The sequence below is a fragment of the Antechinus flavipes genome, chromosome 1, assembly GCF_016432865.1.
Source record: "Antechinus flavipes isolate AdamAnt ecotype Samford, QLD, Australia chromosome 1, AdamAnt_v2, whole genome shotgun sequence".
Lineage (NCBI taxonomy): Eukaryota > Metazoa > Chordata > Mammalia > Dasyuromorphia > Dasyuridae > Antechinus > Antechinus flavipes.
Window position 1 is genome coordinate 592,226,575 of NC_067398.1, and position 21,175 is coordinate 592,247,749.

Below are 21,175 nucleotides of genomic sequence, written 5' to 3' on the forward strand. Positions count from 1 at the left end.
CTATAGCTTAAGAGAGAAAACTAACTTTGGAGTCAAGAAGACGCTGTTTTAAGTTTTGCCTCTGATACACATTGGATCTATGATTCTGGATAAGTAATTTATCCTCTCTATATCACAAGAAACTCCCTAGGACTATGCATTGTAGACAAAAGTGGCCACCAGCCCTGATAGGCCATGAGTTCTATTTGTGAGGAACCTATGTCAATGAAATTACTAGTTTATTGCAATTTTTAAAAGTTCTGAAATATGATCATTCTATTGGGTTTAACTCCATTAGTACAAAAGATTTGTTATAGCTCTTGAGTGGATGCCACTTCTACCAACCTAGATTTCTCTTCTTTAAGCCCTGTTTGTTGACTTAAAGTTACAATGAAAGAAAAACAAAAACAAAAACAAGACCAGAACAAAACAAAACAAAACAAATCATCACAAAAGATTTAGCCGTTTTTATAGTTTGAGTTTTTTAAATTTATATTCTTATATTTATAGGTTCTATAATTCCATAATGAAGAGAACTTCTTTCACTTATAGAGATATTAAACTCTCCTATAGCTTATATGGTTTTTCAAAGTTGGTGAAAATGAAATATGTGTGTGTGTGTGTATATATATATATAGATATAGATATAGATATAATTTCATATGTACATATCTATTTCAGTCTCACTATATAACACACAAACACACACACACACTCTTTGCTCATGACCAACCTGTTAATGAATTTCCCTGAACTCAACTCATTCAATAAATAATAAACATTTATTAAATGCCTATTATATATCAGATACTTTGCTAAAGTGCCAAAGATTCTAATATAAAAAAAGTACATTCTCTGCTCTCTAGGAGATTTCAGCTTAATGGAGAAAGACAACACAAAAAAGGAAGCAGTGAAGGGTTTGTGGAGAATTCAAAGAAGGCCAAAACGAGGGTGGCCTGGTGAGAAATGAATAGATGTCTGATGAAATGAGTGCTTGGAGAACTAACCAGTCATCATTTATTAAGTGCATATTATGTTTGCAATATTGTGCTAAATTCCAATGATACAAAGACAAAAAAATGAAAAAAGAAAAAATCCAGACATCTGAAGGTCATTTCCAAAGTCTTTTTTTAACTTTAGACATCTTTGGCATAACCTCCGAGAATCCCAAATCATCTCTGTATCTGATGATTTGTTGGATTATGGTTTTAATGGAGGTATGTATATTGACGCATATATGTATATTTCAAGTATCTGTCACTGTGTGGTATGGATAATCCTTACACTGATACAGAGTGCAAATCCACAATGACTTGGTAGATATTTTCTATTTTATAAAATTATTTTGGTGTAAAATATACTTATCACTTGATATTCAGCTTGGCAATGAAATTTTCTAAACCCAGTGAGCCTAATTTTCAGATTTCATATATTCTATCTATTAGTTGATTTTTATTTATAGCTTTTACAAACTGGTAGGATCTACCAGGGGTTATATTTTTCTATAATAACCTTGAAAAACAAAAGGTTGCCTCTATGTCACATGAGGCAAAAGACAAAGCTTTAGTGAAGGAAATAAGCATATACTCATAAAAATAAATACCCAGCCACACATAACTACAGTATCTGTCATAAAACAGACCTTAATAAATATGTATATATTAATATTATTTTATACCTATAATATTATAAGCATGTGAGGTTTATAAAAATATGTCCTACTGATGTACTTTATATCTTTCATAGGTATTTCTGGGTATTCTTCTTACCTCATTGAATCCAATATTGTGGCAAACAAGAAAAAGTAGTATGAACTTCTCAAAGACAATGTATGCAACAATTCTAAATAATTTTACATCTGTGTTCTCTCAAGAGGGAAATGTGTGTCATTATTTGTTCTCAAGTACTTACAATTTATAATAGTTTGGAAACTTCATTATATGGTTGCTGCAATTATATATACATACATATATATACATATATATATATATGAATGTGAGCATATATATCCACACAAACACATAAAAGTAATACACATATATAGTTCTCATTTTACTCTGCATTGTGTATATTTTCTGACATTTTTTTGGACTCCTCAGATAATCATTTCCTACTTTGTAATAATATTCTATTATATGCTTATAACATATTTGTAATAGTTCCCCAAATGGTGGGCACCCATTTTGTTTCAAGAATTTTGTTATGACAAAGCATGTACCTAAGAATATTTTGCTATATTGCATCTTTATTACTATATTGAAAGTTTTTGAAGCACATCTCTGAGTCAAAGGCTACAAACAATTTAATTATTTCTCTCATAAAAATTAATTTAGTTATTTTACTGAAATAATTCCAAATTTATATTCAAAATGAGTCAGTTAGTTTGCAGATCCACTAACAGTGCTTTATTATTCCTGTCTTTCCATTGATATAATGACTTCCTTTTAAAAAAATTTTTCAGTTGCCTTTGATAATATAGCTTTTGACCAAGCATGGAATTTCTCTTGGTGTTACATAACTGATTTAACTACATATATATATATATATATATATATATATATATATATATATATATATATATATATACATATATATATATATATATCTTGAATATCATACATTTCTTTTTATATTCCCTCTAAATATTTTCTCTGATATACACTACCATTTTTTTCTAAATTGATTTTGTTCATGCAAAAGGTATGAATTTTTATATAACTGCATTGTCTATTTGTCTTTTATGATTTCTTCAGTCATGTATTTGGTTAAGAATTCACTATCTTGTCAGTTGTAAAAGAAGCCTCATGTAATTTTCTAAATTTTATGATGTTTTATATATAGTATCCATTGATTATTTTTTAAAGGTTTTTTTTTTTTTTTTTTTGGTGTATTGTTTTTTTTTTTTACATTGCAAACTTTTCCAGATCATCCCACTCTAAAAGAACTGTATTGTAACAGAGTAAAACAATAATGCTAAGCTAACAATTCAATTAATTCCCCTGAAAATGAATGCAATATTCCAGTTATAGCTCTCCTACCACTCTTTTGAAGGTATTAAAAAAACTAATAGAAATCCATTTTTCTCTCTTCTATGACCACCACATTTTGTCAGATAGCTATCCTTTCTGTGTTAGTTTCTTTGAAATTCAGTCAAGATACATTTAGTAAACTCTTAACATGTGCCAGGTTCTAAGTTAAGCACAGAGGATACAAAGAAAAAAACAAAAATACCCATTAACTTCTAGAAGTTTTTATTCTAATGACAAAAACAATACCTTTATCAAATGATATAAATACATGATACATATATAGAAAAGTTGAATGAAGAAAAGGCATTAAGCAGTTAATGTTTGCTAATAACTAGTCAAAGGACAGCTATGAGGCCCAGTGGATAGAGTCATAGTCCTGGAGTAAAAAACAAAACAAAACAAAACAAAAACTGTGAAACATGACTGAAAAAAATTACTGTCTGAAGAGCTGATAATAGAAATATTAAAGCAAGATAGCTCCTGCCCTCAGGGAGTTTACATTACAATGAAAGTTATAGTCTATTTAAAGGGAGTGGCAGCCAAAGAGAGTTAAGGTAGATGAAGTTACAGAGGTGAAGAATGGAATTATCAAGCCTTTTCAGAGGCAATAGCAGTAGTAATTTACAGTATTGATCATAATAAGAAATAAATGGAAGTTGGGAAGATATGTGTGACAATAAAACTGAAGACAAAATGGTGAAGATGATAAAAATGCCAGTCAAAGGATTTCAGAGCCAAGAGATTTAGCTCTAATCTGGCGTGTTCTTTGGTTGTCCAGTTTAGAGGATGGGACAAAGGCTTCTGGATAAAAAATGGCAAATAACCCTAAAGGTCTAGGTACTAGCACTTGGAGAGAGTAGGAAAGGTCTTCTGGAGAAAAATGCGTTGAACTGAGTCTTTAAAGAAGCCATGAATTCTAAGATAGAGGAAGATAGTTCCAGACATGAGAGATGTTCAGTTAAGAGACAAAGGACAAGAGATGGAGCCCTGTGTAAACAGAAAGTAGGTCACTGAGGTTCTCTGCCATAGAGTGTGTGAAGAGGAGTAATATGAAAATACTAGAAAACTAAGAAAATTCTAGGTTATGCCTGATGCTATAAGCTTATACCTTTACAAATGATTTCTCCTTGATAAGAAATATTTCTCAAACTTAAAAAATACATTAAAAATATACAACTCAATCAAATATGTTAGGATATTTTTGTTCATTCCTTAAGACAGAAAAATCACATTTTCAGAGGTAATTGAAGTGTTGGAGATAAACTATATGTTGGAAATAACTGATCTATTCATCTTGGACATTTATTCAGTAATTAAGCTTAAGCACTGTAGTGAGAACTATTGTTTCCACAGAAATGTTAATCGTTTTTTTCCCTAAATCTAGAGTTTGAATGTCCTTTGCTTTTACATCACTGATTTTTAGCAGAACAATGAAAAGAACAAACTGATCAGAGTTTTGCTCCAGGGTATCCTGGAGGCAAAGGTATTCCTTTGGCTAGTGGTCCTCTTAAGGAGTATATCTTCCAAGTTCCCTGCTGCCTAACCTTCACTCCAATCTCCTCTGGGGGACTGGATATTGACAATACTAAAAGTGTTGATCCTACTTTAAAGGGAATATACTTTCCCCTCTCCTAGCATTAGTGCATCTAGAGCAGACTGTCCTCTGAAGTGCCCAGCTAACCCCTCCCAAACCCTCCCCACAGCTGAATTTGCCCCAGAGGAAATACTGGTTGTGTTAATTTGTTCACTTTCCATAATCTTGAGCTATTGCTAAATTGCAATCATTCACCAAAGGTTAGGAGCCTGGGAGGTAGGGGGAAACTTGAGGATTACCATGTGAGCACTTCCACTTTGAACCAGAAGACATAAAAATAAAACAAAACAAAAATTCACTAGCGGATTTATGAATTTGTATTCAAATAATGTTGGTGTCATTTGTCAAATTGCTACTTCAAGATTTTTTCAACTATCCAAATAGTGAACAAATATCAAAACATTTTAAATCACTATCACTATCAATATCACAAATTTTAAATCACTAACAACACAGTGATATTTCAATGGCTATTATGATAGATATATAGGATTTGTGGTATTATTACCATTTAAACATAAGCAGAAAAGTCTCAAATATAACTAGACTTTGCTGCTATAATAGCAGCAGCAGCGATAACAGCAACAATTATGCAGAATGAAATATTTTCATCAAAATTTGGCCAGTGACTGAAGAGAGAGATGTTCTAACTAACATCTGCTCTGCCAGTCATTTCCTCACACGAGCTTTTGGCAATGTGCATTTAAGAGTAAACTTAATAAGTGCAAATGTCCACCTTTTCAATACAATACATACTGCACCAGGCATGTAGTTCAGATAATGAATGTTTTGTGAAAGTTACATTTTGAAATTAGAGAACTGCTGGGGAGAGGGTTGTGTCATTGTTTATATGAATCAGACAGTTGAAGATTTTAAAGCCACAATTTGGGACTTTTTTTTCCTGTTTCTGCCTGCAGTTTTGAGAGATTGCAAATCATGCTAAGAAATTCCCTTTTTTTCTCATTCTTTCATCAGTTGGATGTGGTTGATAGTGAGAAATGATGAAAAGGGAAATAACTGATTTGGTTTCAATGAAATGGGGTGTCGGGCGGAGAGAGGGAATGAGGATGTTGGATCAATTCTTGACAACTATTCTGGTTTCATTTCTATTATTTCCATTGCTCAACATATCCAAAACAAAGGGGACTGTTTAGAAATATATATTATAAAAGGTATTTAGTTGAATGAGTATATATCCCTATGTATTATGTGTATATTTACCCTATATATCTATTTTAAAGCTTTTTTAATTTTCAAAACATATGCACAGTTTTCAAGATTCACCTTTGCAAAATCTTGTATTCCAAAAAATTTTTAATCCCTTCCTCTCCCCTAGATGGCAAGTAATCCAATATATATTAAACATGTGCAATTCTTCTATACATATTTCCACAATTTTTCTTTATCACATGTCATACCATACACAGGAGAAAGAGAATGAAATACAAATAAACAACAACAAAAAAAGTGAAAATAATATGTTGTGATCCATACTCAGTCCCCACAATTATCTCTCTGGATGCAGATGGCTCTCTCAATCACAAGACCATTTATCATTATCTATCTAAGAGACGATAATATACCATGGAAAAATAGAAAGATCTCTAAAACATCTACCAATTTTCTATCCAAATTCTTTAAATAGCTCAAAGACCTTTATTTGCCAAAGATTCCTGTCCCTTATTAGGAAGTAAATAAATTCACATTGAGTATCCATTAAAGTTACTTTACAGTCAAGAGTGTTAAGGGTTTTAACCCTAGCATGTTTTCCTATTTCTTCTTCTTCCATTCTCTCATCCTGGAACAAAGCCATTTGAGGAAGGGTTATTCCCTCTGATTCTTAAAGGCTTGCTAAATAGAAATGCTTTCACAGTATAATGTGTGTGAAAAGATGTAAGAAAGAAATTGGGCTCCATAAGCTAAATTTGAATATAATTATAAGGAAAAGGTTTAGTTTTTTCTTTCTTTCTTTCTTTCCTCAGGATGACAAGATCAGTTGTTTTTCAGACAAGCATAATTAATTCTCATTATATGGGTCCTCAGAACATTGTGCATGTAAAACAAACACAAAGACAGAGGTGGCTGTTGTCAAGGCACAAGTGAAAGTACTCTAAACATGGCTTGTTTTCTTTGTCTGCAGGAGAGTTGGAGATGGTCCAGAAGGATGGGGAGCGCAAGATTCAGAGTCGGCAGCAACTTCCGGTTGGAACAACATGGGGGCCTTTTGCTGGGAAGATGGATCTGAATAATAACACCTTGGTATGTGAATGCTAAGAGACAGTTGACTCTGAATACTTTTGTTGTCCCTTAGGAATTATCTTTGGTCGCCTCCCAACGAAATCACTTAAAACTGGTTTGTTGTTGCTTTTCATGGACAGAACTGCTTGGATTTTTTCCAAGTGGCTCCTCTCTGACAGTAATCTACGCAGAGTTTAGAAGGGAACAGGTTAATCATGCTAAATGGCTGTTTAGTAAGGTAATTTATAAGGTTCTTCCTTTATCTCCTTAGCCAGGCTAATACTGTTCACATTTAATAACATATACAATTGCCTTTATTTTTAAGATGACACAAATTAATTGTCATACAATTCAGGTTTACATGTGGAATGAGAAATAAGTAAACAACTTTGTTATACTCTGGTAATATTGTTTGAACTTGTAAAAACTAAGGCCAATTAGAATTCTAATTTCTGTCCTTAACTTGTTCTCTTGTATAGGAGTTAGGATCAAAATAGCACACTACATACCATAAGTATTGCTTCCAACTCCTTCAGTAGTGGTCTTCTTCTTCTTTTATTTCTCCTCCTCCTCCTCCTCCTCCTCCTTCTCCTTCTCCTCCTCCTCCTTTTCCTCCTCCTCCTTTTTCTTCTTTTCTTTTTTCTTTCTTCTGCTGTCTTTTTTCTTCTCTTTTTCTCTTTTTAATAATTTGATAACTACATTTCAATATAATTGCCCACCTTTTCATCTTAGATGTTTTATTTTTTGCATGTAAACATATATTTTATGGGAAGAAGTCTATAAACTCTACCAAATTGACAATAAGACTCATGACCCCTCCAAAAAAAATTAAAAATCTCTGTCCTAAAGATTTAAAAAGAAGAGTTATTATTGATTTTACTCCTGAAGTTGTTGTGCTTCAATACTTTAAAAAGTGATTTTGTTGGTAGATTATAAACATCTCCCCTTTCCATGATTTAGTAGATTTTTTAAAACATTTGATGCAGCCAAACACATAGACAAATATCACATCACATCACATCACACTATGGACCAGCTTAGACAAGCAGTTCCTACAACAGCAATCTGAGTGACTTAAAGAATGGTCAGTTTAGTAAGACCTAACAGAGGCCATGGAATAGTCACTGGAATAGCCTTTTATCATAAAGAGCACCTCTATTTTGTGATTGGATAATAGAGTAGGCCTTCAGAAAAGATTCATAAATATTTTTTTTTAAAAAATAATCTTTCAGATGACAAACATGTTCCAGGCAACATTTGACAAGAGTGATAGCATAGTAAAATAAGGAGAAGTGATCACATATATAGGAAAAAATGCAAACCAATACTATCACCAATACAATTGTGCAATATATATGTTTACTACAAGTTAGGAAACAATGATTGAAGGAAATCCAGGGTTGAAATACATAAAAAATTTTTTTAAGATTATTGAACAAAAAATAAACTTGCAAATATAAACAAATTAAAAATAATAAACAATAAATGAATAATGTATCCTACAACTGATCCCTTTAAAATGTACCCACTTAAGCGCTAAAGACATCAAGGAACTATTAAGTCAAAGGAGACTCTTGCCTATGGATAGAGATTTAATAGTGCCATTCTCATTAATGATTAATAATTCTACAAATATACAAGGATATGCAAGTTGCATATATGTTTCAAAATAATTCTTGATTTCATCATATACAGGGATAGTCTTTTTTAGTCTGTTCCAATGGATATGTCTGGAATTGTGCTGCTCCTATCTTTGTAGGTAGTTTGTAACTAGTTGTTTCAATTTCCATATTGTGCCCATCTTCAAATATGCTATTCTACCTGATCTCTGGAGGGCTTTTTGAAATAGTCCTATCCCTGAATTTAGTGAGGATCATGGGATCTAGGATAGGAAGGCATCTTAGAGACCATTTAATGTTAAGAACCATGCCTAGGTGAAGAGATTCATTCTACAGATCCAAGTTAGACCTCCAGCAACCACTGGCAAGTGGCTTCCATATCACAACAATTTATTACAAAACTTTCATTTCACAGATGAAAAAATTGAGGCATAAAAAATTTATGTAATTTGTCTAATGTCAGATAGTTAGTGGATACCTGGGTTTGAGCCCAGTTTTTCCCAAATCAAAGTTTAGACTTCATTAATCTACTAAAAAAAAAAAAAAAAAGAAAGGAAAGAAAGAAAAAAAGGAATGCCCAATCCAAATAATTTTATAAACCAGGCTGATCAACTGAAGAATTATTACTTCATTTTTATGGCTCCCCAAGAAAATGTCTATAATAGGAGATTGTTTAAATCAAATAACTGTAGAATATTATTTGGGAAGTATATGGCTCTATTTGTATATAGCCAGACAAAACCATTTTGATTATTTTATGTCATTATTTCATTTCATTATTATGAAATTAATCATTGGTTTGTTATTATTCTAGCTAATGAAGAACTCCGCATTCTTTGCAAACAAGAAAAGATTGTACAAACTTTAAAGTTTAAGTTAAATTATACTCTAAATCTAGTTTGTCTGCAGGGTGTTTCTTTCTTTGTTAAGAGGATACTAGTGCAATCTATATTACATTGAATCAATCATTCTTCAAAGCTGTCTAAAGTAGTACCTGCTATTAAATAACCTTCATTTGCATATTATTGACATGAGATACTATTATAATATGTCAAATTAATGATAGTTTATATTTAAAATGAAATTTTCTGCTTAATGTATATATATTATACTGTAAGAAGATATATTGAACTTTTCATGAAATATTATAGTTTTTACAATGAAGTGCTTTATTAGCACTATACTTGTTTATCTCTGTTATCTTGTTTTATATAGTTTTTGAATAATAAGAATACCACTGGCATAAAATTTAGGTTTGAAGGAGATTTTCATTTATCTGCATTCTCTTTTTCAGAAATTTTATTATGTTTTTAAAAATATTAAACAGAGATATCCTGAGGCATTATAAAGGCAATTGGTCAAAAACACTGTGAAGTATTTATATATTTTATTATGCTGAAGGTCAAGTATTTAATCCACACTCCTTTCTAGAAAATATTTAAGTAAATATTTATTTTATCTCCTTTAAAAATGAAATGTTTTACTTAAAATTACCTACTTTTAATTTTCTTTTGAAAATAACACTTCCAAGTGGCTCAATGGATAGAGCACCAGCCCTGAAGTCAGGAGGATCTGACTTCAAATCTGGACTCAGGCACTTAACACTTCCTAGCTGTGTGACCCTGGGCAAGTCACTTAGCCCCAACTGCCTCAGCAAAAAACAAAACAAGCAAACAAACAAAATTGCTTCTTGATCTTAATTATAATTGCAGCTTATTTAAATTGGTCAGTAACAAGTATGTCATCATTATTTTTTTAAATGAAGTATAAGTATTTAAATTGCATTTTTCAAAAAAGAAGAGAACAAGGAATGAAATATATAGGGAGGGGAAGAGAGAGGAGAGGAAGAGAGATTATTTTCAGATTGAGAGTTGAAACAAAGCTAGATAAGATAGCTAACATAGTGAATGGCTGCTTCAAGAATCAGAAATATTTTGAAAAGCAAGAATGATAGTTGCTCCAATTGTGGTATAAGGATTCTTGGGAATGTCCAACACTAACATTAATAGCATACCTAACATTTAGGAATCAAAAAAATCTACTTAAGGTAAACAAAAAAAAAATGAGATGAGATAGCTATATTAGAGTTTATATGGAAATTTCTGGGGGCTTTTATGGACTTTAAACTCAATATGAGTGCTAGCATTATGTAGCATCCAAAATAGATAATTAAACTAGTTAACTGAGGTCCTTTCTAATTTGAGATTTTGTGATTCTGAGATCTAAGATAACAGCTTAAATTTATATAGTGGTGGAATGTCTGTAAAGTACTTTAAATGTTTTTTCATTTGATCCTCACAACAGCCTCATGATGAAATTGAGATAGTATTATCCCCAATACAAAGATGAGGAAATGTAACCTGTCAGAGTTAAGTGGTTTGCCCAATTTCACACATCAAATAGCTGAGATTTGATTTAAATTCAAGTTTAAACTTGGTTTTAAGGATAGCCACCTAGTTGCCCATAACTTACATATTAGTTGAAGATCTTGATTAGTTATTATGGTGTCCCTTTATATATACCTCTACTACATCAACAACAAGTCATCATCAATGAGTAGTGTTTTCCTTATGATGTTTTTCAAACATAGGAATGGCTAGTTTTCAGACAAATGTAGCTTGCCCCAAATTTAGTGTCCCACATGAAATGTTTCCATTCAGGTAATTATAATAGCTAATATCTATATAATCTTTAAAAGTTTACAAAACACTTCACAAACATGATCTAATTTTTTTTTTTTTTTTGGCTGAGGTAATTCGGGTTAAGTGACTTTTCCAGGATCACACAGCTAGGAAGTATTAAGTGTCTGAGGCCAGATTTGTACTCAGGTCTCCTGATTTCAGGGCTGGTGCACCTAGCTGCTCCAGTCTCATTTTCTTCTAACAACAATCTTAAGAGATGGGTGCTAACATTGTTTCCATTTTACTAATTATGAAACTGAGGAAGACTGGATTACATACTCAATAACTGTTTGAAGCAGGATTTGAACACGTCTTCCAAACTCCAAGGCAGCTAAATGAGAAAATAAATAAAACCCCAAAAATGGGATCAAAAAGACTCATCTTCCTGAATTCAAATCTGGCCTGACACTTACTAGATCTATGATGCTGCCCTAATCATTTAACTGTTGTCTCAGTTTCCTCATCTGTAAAATGAGCTAGAGAAGAAAATGGCAAATTCCTCTTGTATCTTTGCCAAGAAATCCCCAAATAGAGTCAACAAAAAAATTGAAAAGTGGATGAATAACTTGCTGACTCCAGTTTGTAACAAACTAACCACTGGGCTAAATAGTTGGTTTCTTATAATTCATATCCTCCTTCAGTCAGCCTCCTTCAGTTTTTAAGAGATTTTTTTAAGTTATTTTCCCTGCCAATAGACATAATACTTTAATGACTTATGAGCATAATTTTTTTTAAAGATAAAACTTTAACTATGAGGACTGAAGAAAAAAACTTCTCTAAAACAGAACTGTTTATATTTTTGAAGTTTATATATTTTGAAGCCTTTTGATATTCACATTATGTATGCAATATTCACATCATGAAGTCCTTTTCTGATAATTCATAGAAAGTAGTGACAATGCTATATGCATAGTACCTTTTATGTTGTAACTTGTCAAGTGCTCAAAAGAAAGCAAACAACAAGAAAAAATTTGGGAGGTTTGCTATTTGTAATTTGAGCAGCATTCATTTATTATGATCATCTTTAATAACAAATCAGTTTAAGTTGATTTGGCCAATTGCTTGAATATAGTTTTATTTTCTTTAAGTTAAATATAAGCAAGAAATTCATTGCTATTTAGTGAATAATTATAGATTTTTTTCAGTCATTTTTACACATTATCATGTGATGTTTCCAACTATAGTGAAATAAATATATTGATATCAGTTTCCATTCCTATATTTAAAGGTAGCAGTGAACATGAAATCAGGAAGACTTCAGTTCACATCTGGTCTCAGATACTTACTGGCTATGTGAACCTGGGCAAGTCACTTAATCCTCTTTGTTTCAGCTTCTTTATCTATAAAATGATCTGTAAAAGGAAATGGTAAGCCATTCTAGTATCTTTACCAAAAAAACCCAAACAGGGTCATAAAGAGTTAGACCCAATTGCAATGACTGAATTAAGTTTGTGTGAATAATACAGGTATTATTTCATTTGATCCTCACAACCTGGTGATATAGGAACTACTATTATCTCCATTTACAGAAGAGAAAATGGAGGTTAACAGGTTAATGACTTGCCAAGGATCATAAAGTTAGTAAGTGTTTATGGCCTGATATGAATTCAGATCTTCTTGACTTCAGATATAGCATACCCACCATTATACATCCCTCCAGCCTCATTATTCTCTTATTTCTCATTCCTTCGGAACAAAATCCTATTTTGTTTTCAACTGGGTCCTAATGGACCAAGTTAAGAGTTAAGATAAAGTAAACTCAGATTTGGTAAGAGGAGGGTTACCTTGCCATAAAGATGATAAAGGCATATCACTGAGATGTGTTTAATCCCTTAAGGTCTAAAGACATTCTTAAATATCTTGTTTGAACAAAACAATTTTGGAGGGAAAGAATACATCCCAAAGAGATGTAAATAGTCCGTCTCTCTAATTCTAAACTCCAAACTATTGTAGTGTAAACACTAAATCCTTTCAGTTTTTGGTGTCATTAACACCTAGTTTTCAAGCATGTTGTTACCTCCTTTGCACTCCATTTCCTTTCTACTTATATTTTCATGAACTTATTGCAATTTGACCTTTTCTCTAAATATTCCTTTTAAAAATCTTCTAATAAAAGTAAACAATGATCTCATTGTGACTAAATTCAGTACCATGTGGCTTATTCTCCTTTGCTTTTGACACTATAGATCACTCCTCATCTGCAACTTCTACAATTCTTTGTAGTTTTTGCTTTGGTAATCTTCCCAAATGTATTGGGAATTTTTTGTATTTGAGGTTATGATTCATTTGATCTCTATGGTTTCTTGATCCTTCACAGAACTGGGGGTTTTCTCCTAAGATCAGTCCCAACTTTTCTGCTTGCCTTCTATCTTCAACTTATTTCCCATGCATAGCTTTTGCTTAGTTTTACATGTTGTTTTCCTTATTAAAATATGATCTTCTTGAAGACAGGGACAATTTGTGCTTAGCATAGTCCCTGACACTTGATCAATACCTAATAAATACTGACCAACTGGGTTCAATGAAAGTTATATACAAATGATGCCTAAATTGAAGTCTCTAACCTGATCTTCTTAATTAACTAGTGCTAGAGTTGTCAATGTTCACAGGTTTGTTATTGCACAGTTCTCAACATATTTCCAAAACTCTTTTTATTATCTTTTTTATTATCAACTTTGGAGCCACCTATGATTTCCCCAATTTATTTGTTATCAGAATTGAATTTTCTATTCCCACAGTCACATCTCTTACTCAGGTCCTAAAAACTACATGATAAGAGTATTCTAATACTCTAATATGCCAGGTTCTCCTTCCCATCTTCGGTTTATAATAAACATATCAATAAGATCACAACATCTTTAAACATCATTTTGATCAAAGCAGATCTTATGTTAGCCCTAAAGTAACTCTCATTTGTTTTCTAAAGCAATTTAAAACATGGGATATTTAGCCTTGGAAGGATTTTGCCATTTTACTTTTCCATCACATCATGTTTCATGTTCTATACTGCACTTAAATAAATTCAGTTTCTGTTCACAAGTTAATTCATCATCATCACATACTCATTCTCACATATACACTATATATATAAATGTATGTATACATACACATGGATGTGTATATACATATGTGTATATATATATATATGTGTGTGTGTGTGTGTGTGTGTGTGTGTGTGTATTTCACTTCCACCTTAATCACCTTCTACATTTATTTACATTTTAAACTCCTTCCCATCAAATTACATTGCTTCATATTTATTTTAAAACTGAACTCCAAGTAAATTTTCTAAATTAATCTCTCAGCTTACAAATCTGCCCTACTCAATTAATATGTGTTTATATGTTTGCTTTTGTTCTGTCTCTTTCATTAATTTGTATATTTTTCCAAGAATAGGGGCTATAAATTAAAGTAGAACTTATCCAGAACAGTGGTCACTACACTCATGTTGATGGAGTACAAAAAATAATTTATGAAGCCATTAGAGAGGAAAAACTGAGAACTTACTATGGCAATTATAATTTAGATTTCATCAAAAGGAGTTTTTAAGGCCTTCACTGTGATATGGTTGAAGGCCAGGGAGGTATTCTTCTCTACCATGTATTCTGTGAAGTTTCATCCAGCACAGCTCTTTCCAGTGACAAACCATCTGGGAAATTCCATCTGTCTCTGTTTGGAAACTGAGGTGGCAATCGCCCACTGTGAGCAATTTTCTATTAACTTCATGGATAAGATCAGTCAGATTTATACTGAATTGATGGGATCCGTAAGAGCAGAGTTGTTCCAAGAGGAGACAAATGCACTGACTACTCTAATTGGGCTTAGAACAGTTTCATTCGCTGAAGCCCTTAGGTTCTAGCAATACTGTGACTTATAACCTAGTTAATTGTACCCTTTTCCCCTTGGGGAAAGCTGGTGGATTTCATTATTGATGGAGATTGTAGATGCCTCCCAAAGGGAGGGCAAGATCCTGACTTCTCTTGTACATTAGCTCCTATGTGAGGAGTTGACAGAAGCAGAGTGGACAGAAGAAATCTTTAAAGGACACATTGAAGTGGAACTCCAAATGCTGTAGCACAGCTGTGGAAAATGGCAGACAGACCAGCCTGATATGTAGTATTCATTCATTCATTTATTCATTCACTCACTCCTTCATTTATTCATTTATTTAAAAGATGACATCATAGGAATCATTAAGAGAAAAAGCAGTGGTGGACTCTAAATAGAGACCACAAGTGAGCATTAGAGCTTAAGTTTTGGAAATGTGTATAATTGTCATTGGTCACTAATCTTGTCAGTTAGACAGACACTGTAGCGTTCATTGTAAGTGGTATAATATGAATGTGAAGAATAATGTTAAGCATATGGAAATATATTTTCCCTGATAATTAATTACTATCTCTCTCAAAAGCAGTCATTATACCATGCTTTGGAATCAGTCTCTCACCTGCCCAACATTACCTTTCCTTCTATATTCTAATGATTATTTAAACTATTAGGTAATCTTCTATTTTTATATGATTTTAAAGTCTAGGAACAGATAAATTTTCAAAGTATGTCATTTATTTACCTTATATCACTCACTATTTTTTCAGAATGAACTGTTTTTGAGGTTTCTATTCTTGTTCACTTTGAAGTTCTGATAATGGTCACAGCATATAGAGCGTTAGTCCTGGAGTTAGAAAGATTCATGTTGCTGAGTTCAAATCTGGCCTGGGACATTCATTAGCTGTGTAGCCCTGATCAAATCCCTTAATTATAATTACCTTACTTTCTTCATCTGGAAAATGAATTGGAGAAGGAAATGGCAAACCACGACTATTTTTTTCTAAGAAAATCTCAAATGGAATCACAAAGAGCAAGACACAACTAAAACAACTGAGCAACCACTCATTGGGTAGTTTTTTGAGAATTATTGAGAAACAACTAGGTGGGCATGGGGTTTAATTTTCTGTTTAGTTTTGGTTTTATTAGCTTGTATTACTTAGATGCTTTTGTTCTTATATCAGAAACTTTTTTCAGATATAATCTGTATCTTAGACATTATGAGCATCTGGTACAATAAATCACTTAAAGCCTGAGGGTTCAAAATCTTTTGCTAAAATCTTATTCTAAAATCCTCAATTAGAAGCCATTCTCAATATGGTTAAAAACAGTTCCAGAAGATAAAAACAAATATAAGCTATTGGTAAGAAAGGAAAATGTATTTGGAAAAGAGCTTCCTTGAGGCCTAATAAGCTCTCCACAGAAGACATAAAACTGTTTTTATACCCTTCTTGACCAAAAGTCCCACAATGGGGTCCCAGAACAGTCTACCTAAGGGTAGAGATAATTCAAAATGTTCCAGGCTGTTTTACTCATAAACCCCCAACAATACATATTTGCTTAATAATCAACCAATAGATTCAGCTCACAAATTCAGATTAGCAAAGACATTTATTTAAATGGCATAGCAAAAAAATGTAATCATAGATAATTTCCCCCAACAGAAAGGGCATATTTTCCCATAGATAAATTCAGAGGTACAGAGTAGGAAATAGCATATAGGAACTCAAAACATAATGATAGTGAAGCATACGTATAAAGGACACACAAGGTCAAAGCTATTCACAACTCTGGAACTATAGGCTCTTGGTGTCCTTTCTCTTTCCAGAAGATTCTTCACAAAAATTACAGTAAGTCACTCCATTATTCATCTTTGCTATCTCTTGGGAGATAGTGTGTCCCTGATGGACTGATGCTCAGCCGGACTTGTTCCTTCTAGAATGGGATGTTTCAACTTCATGAACCAATCTATTGCTGGAAAGGATAAGTCATTTGATGACTATACTGGCTCTTCACTAGACTCCACAGCTGTTAAGAGTAGGGTCACTTCATGTTTATCATGCTAGTCATATTTGTGAATGGCAGCTCAAGGAAACAAGTTGATCCACAATCATTCATTTAGTAGCTGCTATGTGCCAGACATTGTTCTAAGAATGGGAAAGTTCCAACAAAACAGTGTTTGACTAGTAACCCATCCCTCACAATAGTCATATAAAGACCTTCTTTTGTAATGCAGCTAGAACTTCTTTTGTGGGGCCTATTACTATTTATAACCTTGTCCCCTTGTCTTTAACCACCCCAAAGCCTCTGCTTAAAAGCAAGCCACCCCATATCTCATTACTGTTAGGGTATTATAACACTTCATTGTTGAAAGCACATTGTCATTTAGACATAGATAATGTTCACACTAAGGGGTATATTTAAACATGAAGAATATTATATACAAACCCTTGCATGCAGTATGTCTTTACTGATAACTAATTTGTCATAAAATATGGCAGATGAAACTCCTGGCCCATTGGCAACAACTTTAAGAAGACAATGAAAAAAGTTGAAAATGATTAAAGAGAGGAGAATAGAGTCTGCAAATTGTGGGGCACTAGCTTAATTTCAATTCCTAGTACAATGCTGGCATATCTTATGAAAGGACTAGTTAGTGAACTTTTAAAAGGAAGCAATGATCACAAAGAACCAGTGTAGCTTCATCAAGTCATACCAGATGGTTGTCTACACGTGTGTTGAATTTTTTGGTGTCTGCGATCCCTTCCAACTGTGATTTTTCTCATTTGTCTTTGGTCTAATTCATTATTTTACACTAATGGAAGTTGCACTCATACCTGATAGCCTTAGAGATTTCTTCTATTTCATTTAATATATAACAGTTGCTTTAGTATTTACCTATTCTCCCACTATAGCCAGGATCATCTCCAGTTGTCCTTATCTATATATATCTGGCCACTGGATCCAAATGAAGCTAGAGGAGAAAGTGAGGCTGGTGACTTTGCACAGACCTTCCTCATTTAAGCCCAATTGTCTTGCATGTCATTAATTCTATTTTAGTGCTGTGTGTATGTGTGTGTATATATATATATATATATATATATATATATATATATATATATATATATATATATATATTTGTGTAAATTCGCTCTATTAACAGTAGATCAGTTTTGATATAGACCAATCTAGAGATTTTAAAATAATGTTTCCTCTTTTAAGAGGAATGAGAGAAGAAATGTATATACCATATAAAAAATAATAAACCAAAGAAGCTTCTGAACTGAAGTGATTTCTGGGCACTTGACAATAGTCATAGATAAGAAATATCTGCAATACTTGAAAAAAAATAGGTCTATTTGCTCAAACTTTTCTCATACTATCATGTCAATTTAAATCAACTCACTTATTTCAATCAGACACTAATAATGTTGGACAAATATGCTACTCAAAACCAGGAAAATGAGATGTAGAAATAAGTCTATCAATATAGAATATGCTTTTTTCTAAATAATTTGCCTTTCCAGTCTCTTTTTGAACATACATACACACACACACACACACACACTATATATATATATATATATATAGAGAGAGAGAGAGAGAGAGAGAGAGAGAGAGAGAGAGAGAAAGAGAGAGAGAGAGAGAGCAAGATATGTTAGAGTAGTAATCTATTTAAATAATAAAAGAATATATTATTCAGATAGAAATCTCTACATCTTCTAATCTAGAAATTTAATAAATACAGCAAAAGAGCCTAATGATATTTCATTACTAATGATTTGAAAAAAAAAGCTATACATTTGACTTAACAGTTTTAGTTAAATATGAAAGCATATTAATCAACTTCATAGAATTTTTCTTAAAATTGGAGTCAAACACAGAAAAGTAAGGTAATGGAATACAAGAAATTCTGGATGATATACAAAAGTCCTTGATAATCTTCAAAAACTTACAAAAGAAAGGACCAAGGCATATTAATAATCAGTATGAAGATGGTGTTGGTGTTGTTTCTTTAATGGCGAGCTGAACACTTTTAAAATAGAACTATCTTTTTAAAAAAATAAATGAGTCCTTCTGTTTTCTATCTCAGTGATTTTTTCAACATACATTAGCTATCCCCAATGTATGTTTCTAAATATATATTTAATCCTTTCCATGCATCAAAGAAAATAGTTAAGAAAAATCAATAAATGATGAAGTAACCATGCTTAATAATCTGTGCACATTTCTTTACTGAGAGGGTTATAAGATTTGTAAAATTTAAAGATTCATTAAATATTTGTGGTATGACTCCTTTCATTTATACATGAAGATAAGTAGATATATAGAAATTGTTCCCCTAGTAAGTATCTGTTAAGTAGTAGAGCCATGATTCAAATCCAGGTCTTCTGACTCATAATCCAAAAAATTTTATATTTAAGGAAAAATATAATAAAATAAAAAATATAATATATTTATTTTTAAAGCATAAAACATTTATTGAATAGTTTTATTGTCATTTGACTAAAGCACAGATGCATATTAGTAAATTATAAATATAGATATATCAATATTATATTGTTTGTAGAATATTTAGAATGTAGAAAATGAAAATAAACAGTATGGTTTTTATATTTTTTCATTCATTTCCTTGTCTTGTGGATTTAAGAATAGGACTACAAGACAAATGTCCATGAGTTTTTATACTTGGATTTCCTTTTTATTGTCAAGATGAAATTTTGTTTCTAATTATTCAAAGAGTAATTAAGTATAAAGATTTTTTCACATAATAAACATTTTTAAAATAATTGCTTCAGCACTTTGTTTCAAGAGATTTGTACTGGAAAAATCATTTGGCTTGTTTTTCATTTCTGGTGTTGTCTTCGAATGTCAGGAAATCTTTGTTGGTTTCATGCTTTCATTTGGTAGAAGATTGACAAAACATGATCACAGATGACATGCTGCAATCTTGGCAAACTTTCTTCTGATTCGAGCCAAACATGGAACAAAAATTTTAAACCATCAGTTCTGAATCAAACGTAAACTTTTCTTCTTTTCAGGAAGACATTTAGGTACTATTTCATTTTTATTGTTGACATATGCTAATAAACAAAACCAAGTAAGGTCAGTGAGTCAATAAAATTCAACAATTGAGTGCCATGTACCATGCACTGTGCTAAATTCCTGGAATACATTTATACAAGTGGGGGAGAAAAAAAAAACAATCCCTACCTTCAAATGGTTTTTATTCTATTGAGAGAAGACAACTAAGATGTGAAAGAAATAGATCGAGTGATTGAGGGAGAAAATAAAGGTATCTATTGTAGAGTGGGAAAAAAATGCAGCTTGGAGAGCATTGAGACTTGGCTGCCTTAAATTTTTTTAAATGGAATTTCAAGTAAGATGACTTGTATATTTCCCAACCTGTTCAAATTTATTCATATAGTCCATCAAAATCTATATTGATCCAAAAGGCCACATTGAGTGGATTTTTAAACAGGAGACAGCAGGTACCATGATGAACATTATGGTGCTTAAAAAAAAAAATCGAAATATTTCAATGTCATCAAGGAGGTGACTGTATCAAACACATTTCACAGTTATTTGATATGTACATATGACAAAACTCTACAAATGCATTGATTTGGTTTCTACATTCCTCGGTGCTCCAAATTAATTAAAAGATCTTTTATAATTGACCACACTTAGTTAAAACCATTTCCCCTCTTATTTTATTTCTTTAAAAATTTTCAGGTTTAGTTTATTATCCCATCTAATGTAATCACTTCACTTATAACATTTATTCAACCTCTTCTTAAGTTCCTTTAATGACAGATGACTATAATGCATGTTAGAATCATGGAATTTTAATTCTAGAAAGGACTTTAAAGGAAACTTATTTCTATCCCCTAATTTTAATAGGGAAGTTAAATGATTTGGCTAAACTAAAATCGTATATAGTAGGCTCTGGAATAGGTCTCAATCTTAGTCACATGAAATTTGAAACTTTTTCAAATTGGACAGCATAGCAAAATAAAAATTTTCAAGTTGGACAGCAAAAGAATCTGTAGATTCATACATGTAAGGAGAACAACTATTTTGTCACAGAGCCCAGTATCTTTGAGGTTAACATATATGTGTAATAAGCAAGTTTTGTTTAGTTCTTTGAATCTATCATGGGAGTACTTACTATTAGGTAAATAAAAATGTTAAAATTCAAAATTATAT

General features: G+C 32.0%; 1 protein-coding gene across 2 annotated transcripts in view; it reads left to right on the forward strand.

Annotated features, from left to right (window-relative positions):
* Positions 1–21,175, forward strand: part of ZFPM2 (zinc finger protein, FOG family member 2) — a 539,216-nt gene that overhangs the window by 259,044 nt on the left and 258,997 nt on the right. For both annotated transcript variants that reach the window (XM_051970971.1, XM_051970972.1), the window contains one exon: positions 6,743–6,861. In XM_051970971.1, the coding sequence (XP_051826931.1) occupies positions 6,743–6,861 (119 nt within the window). The remainder of the gene's footprint in view (positions 1–6,742; positions 6,862–21,175) is intronic.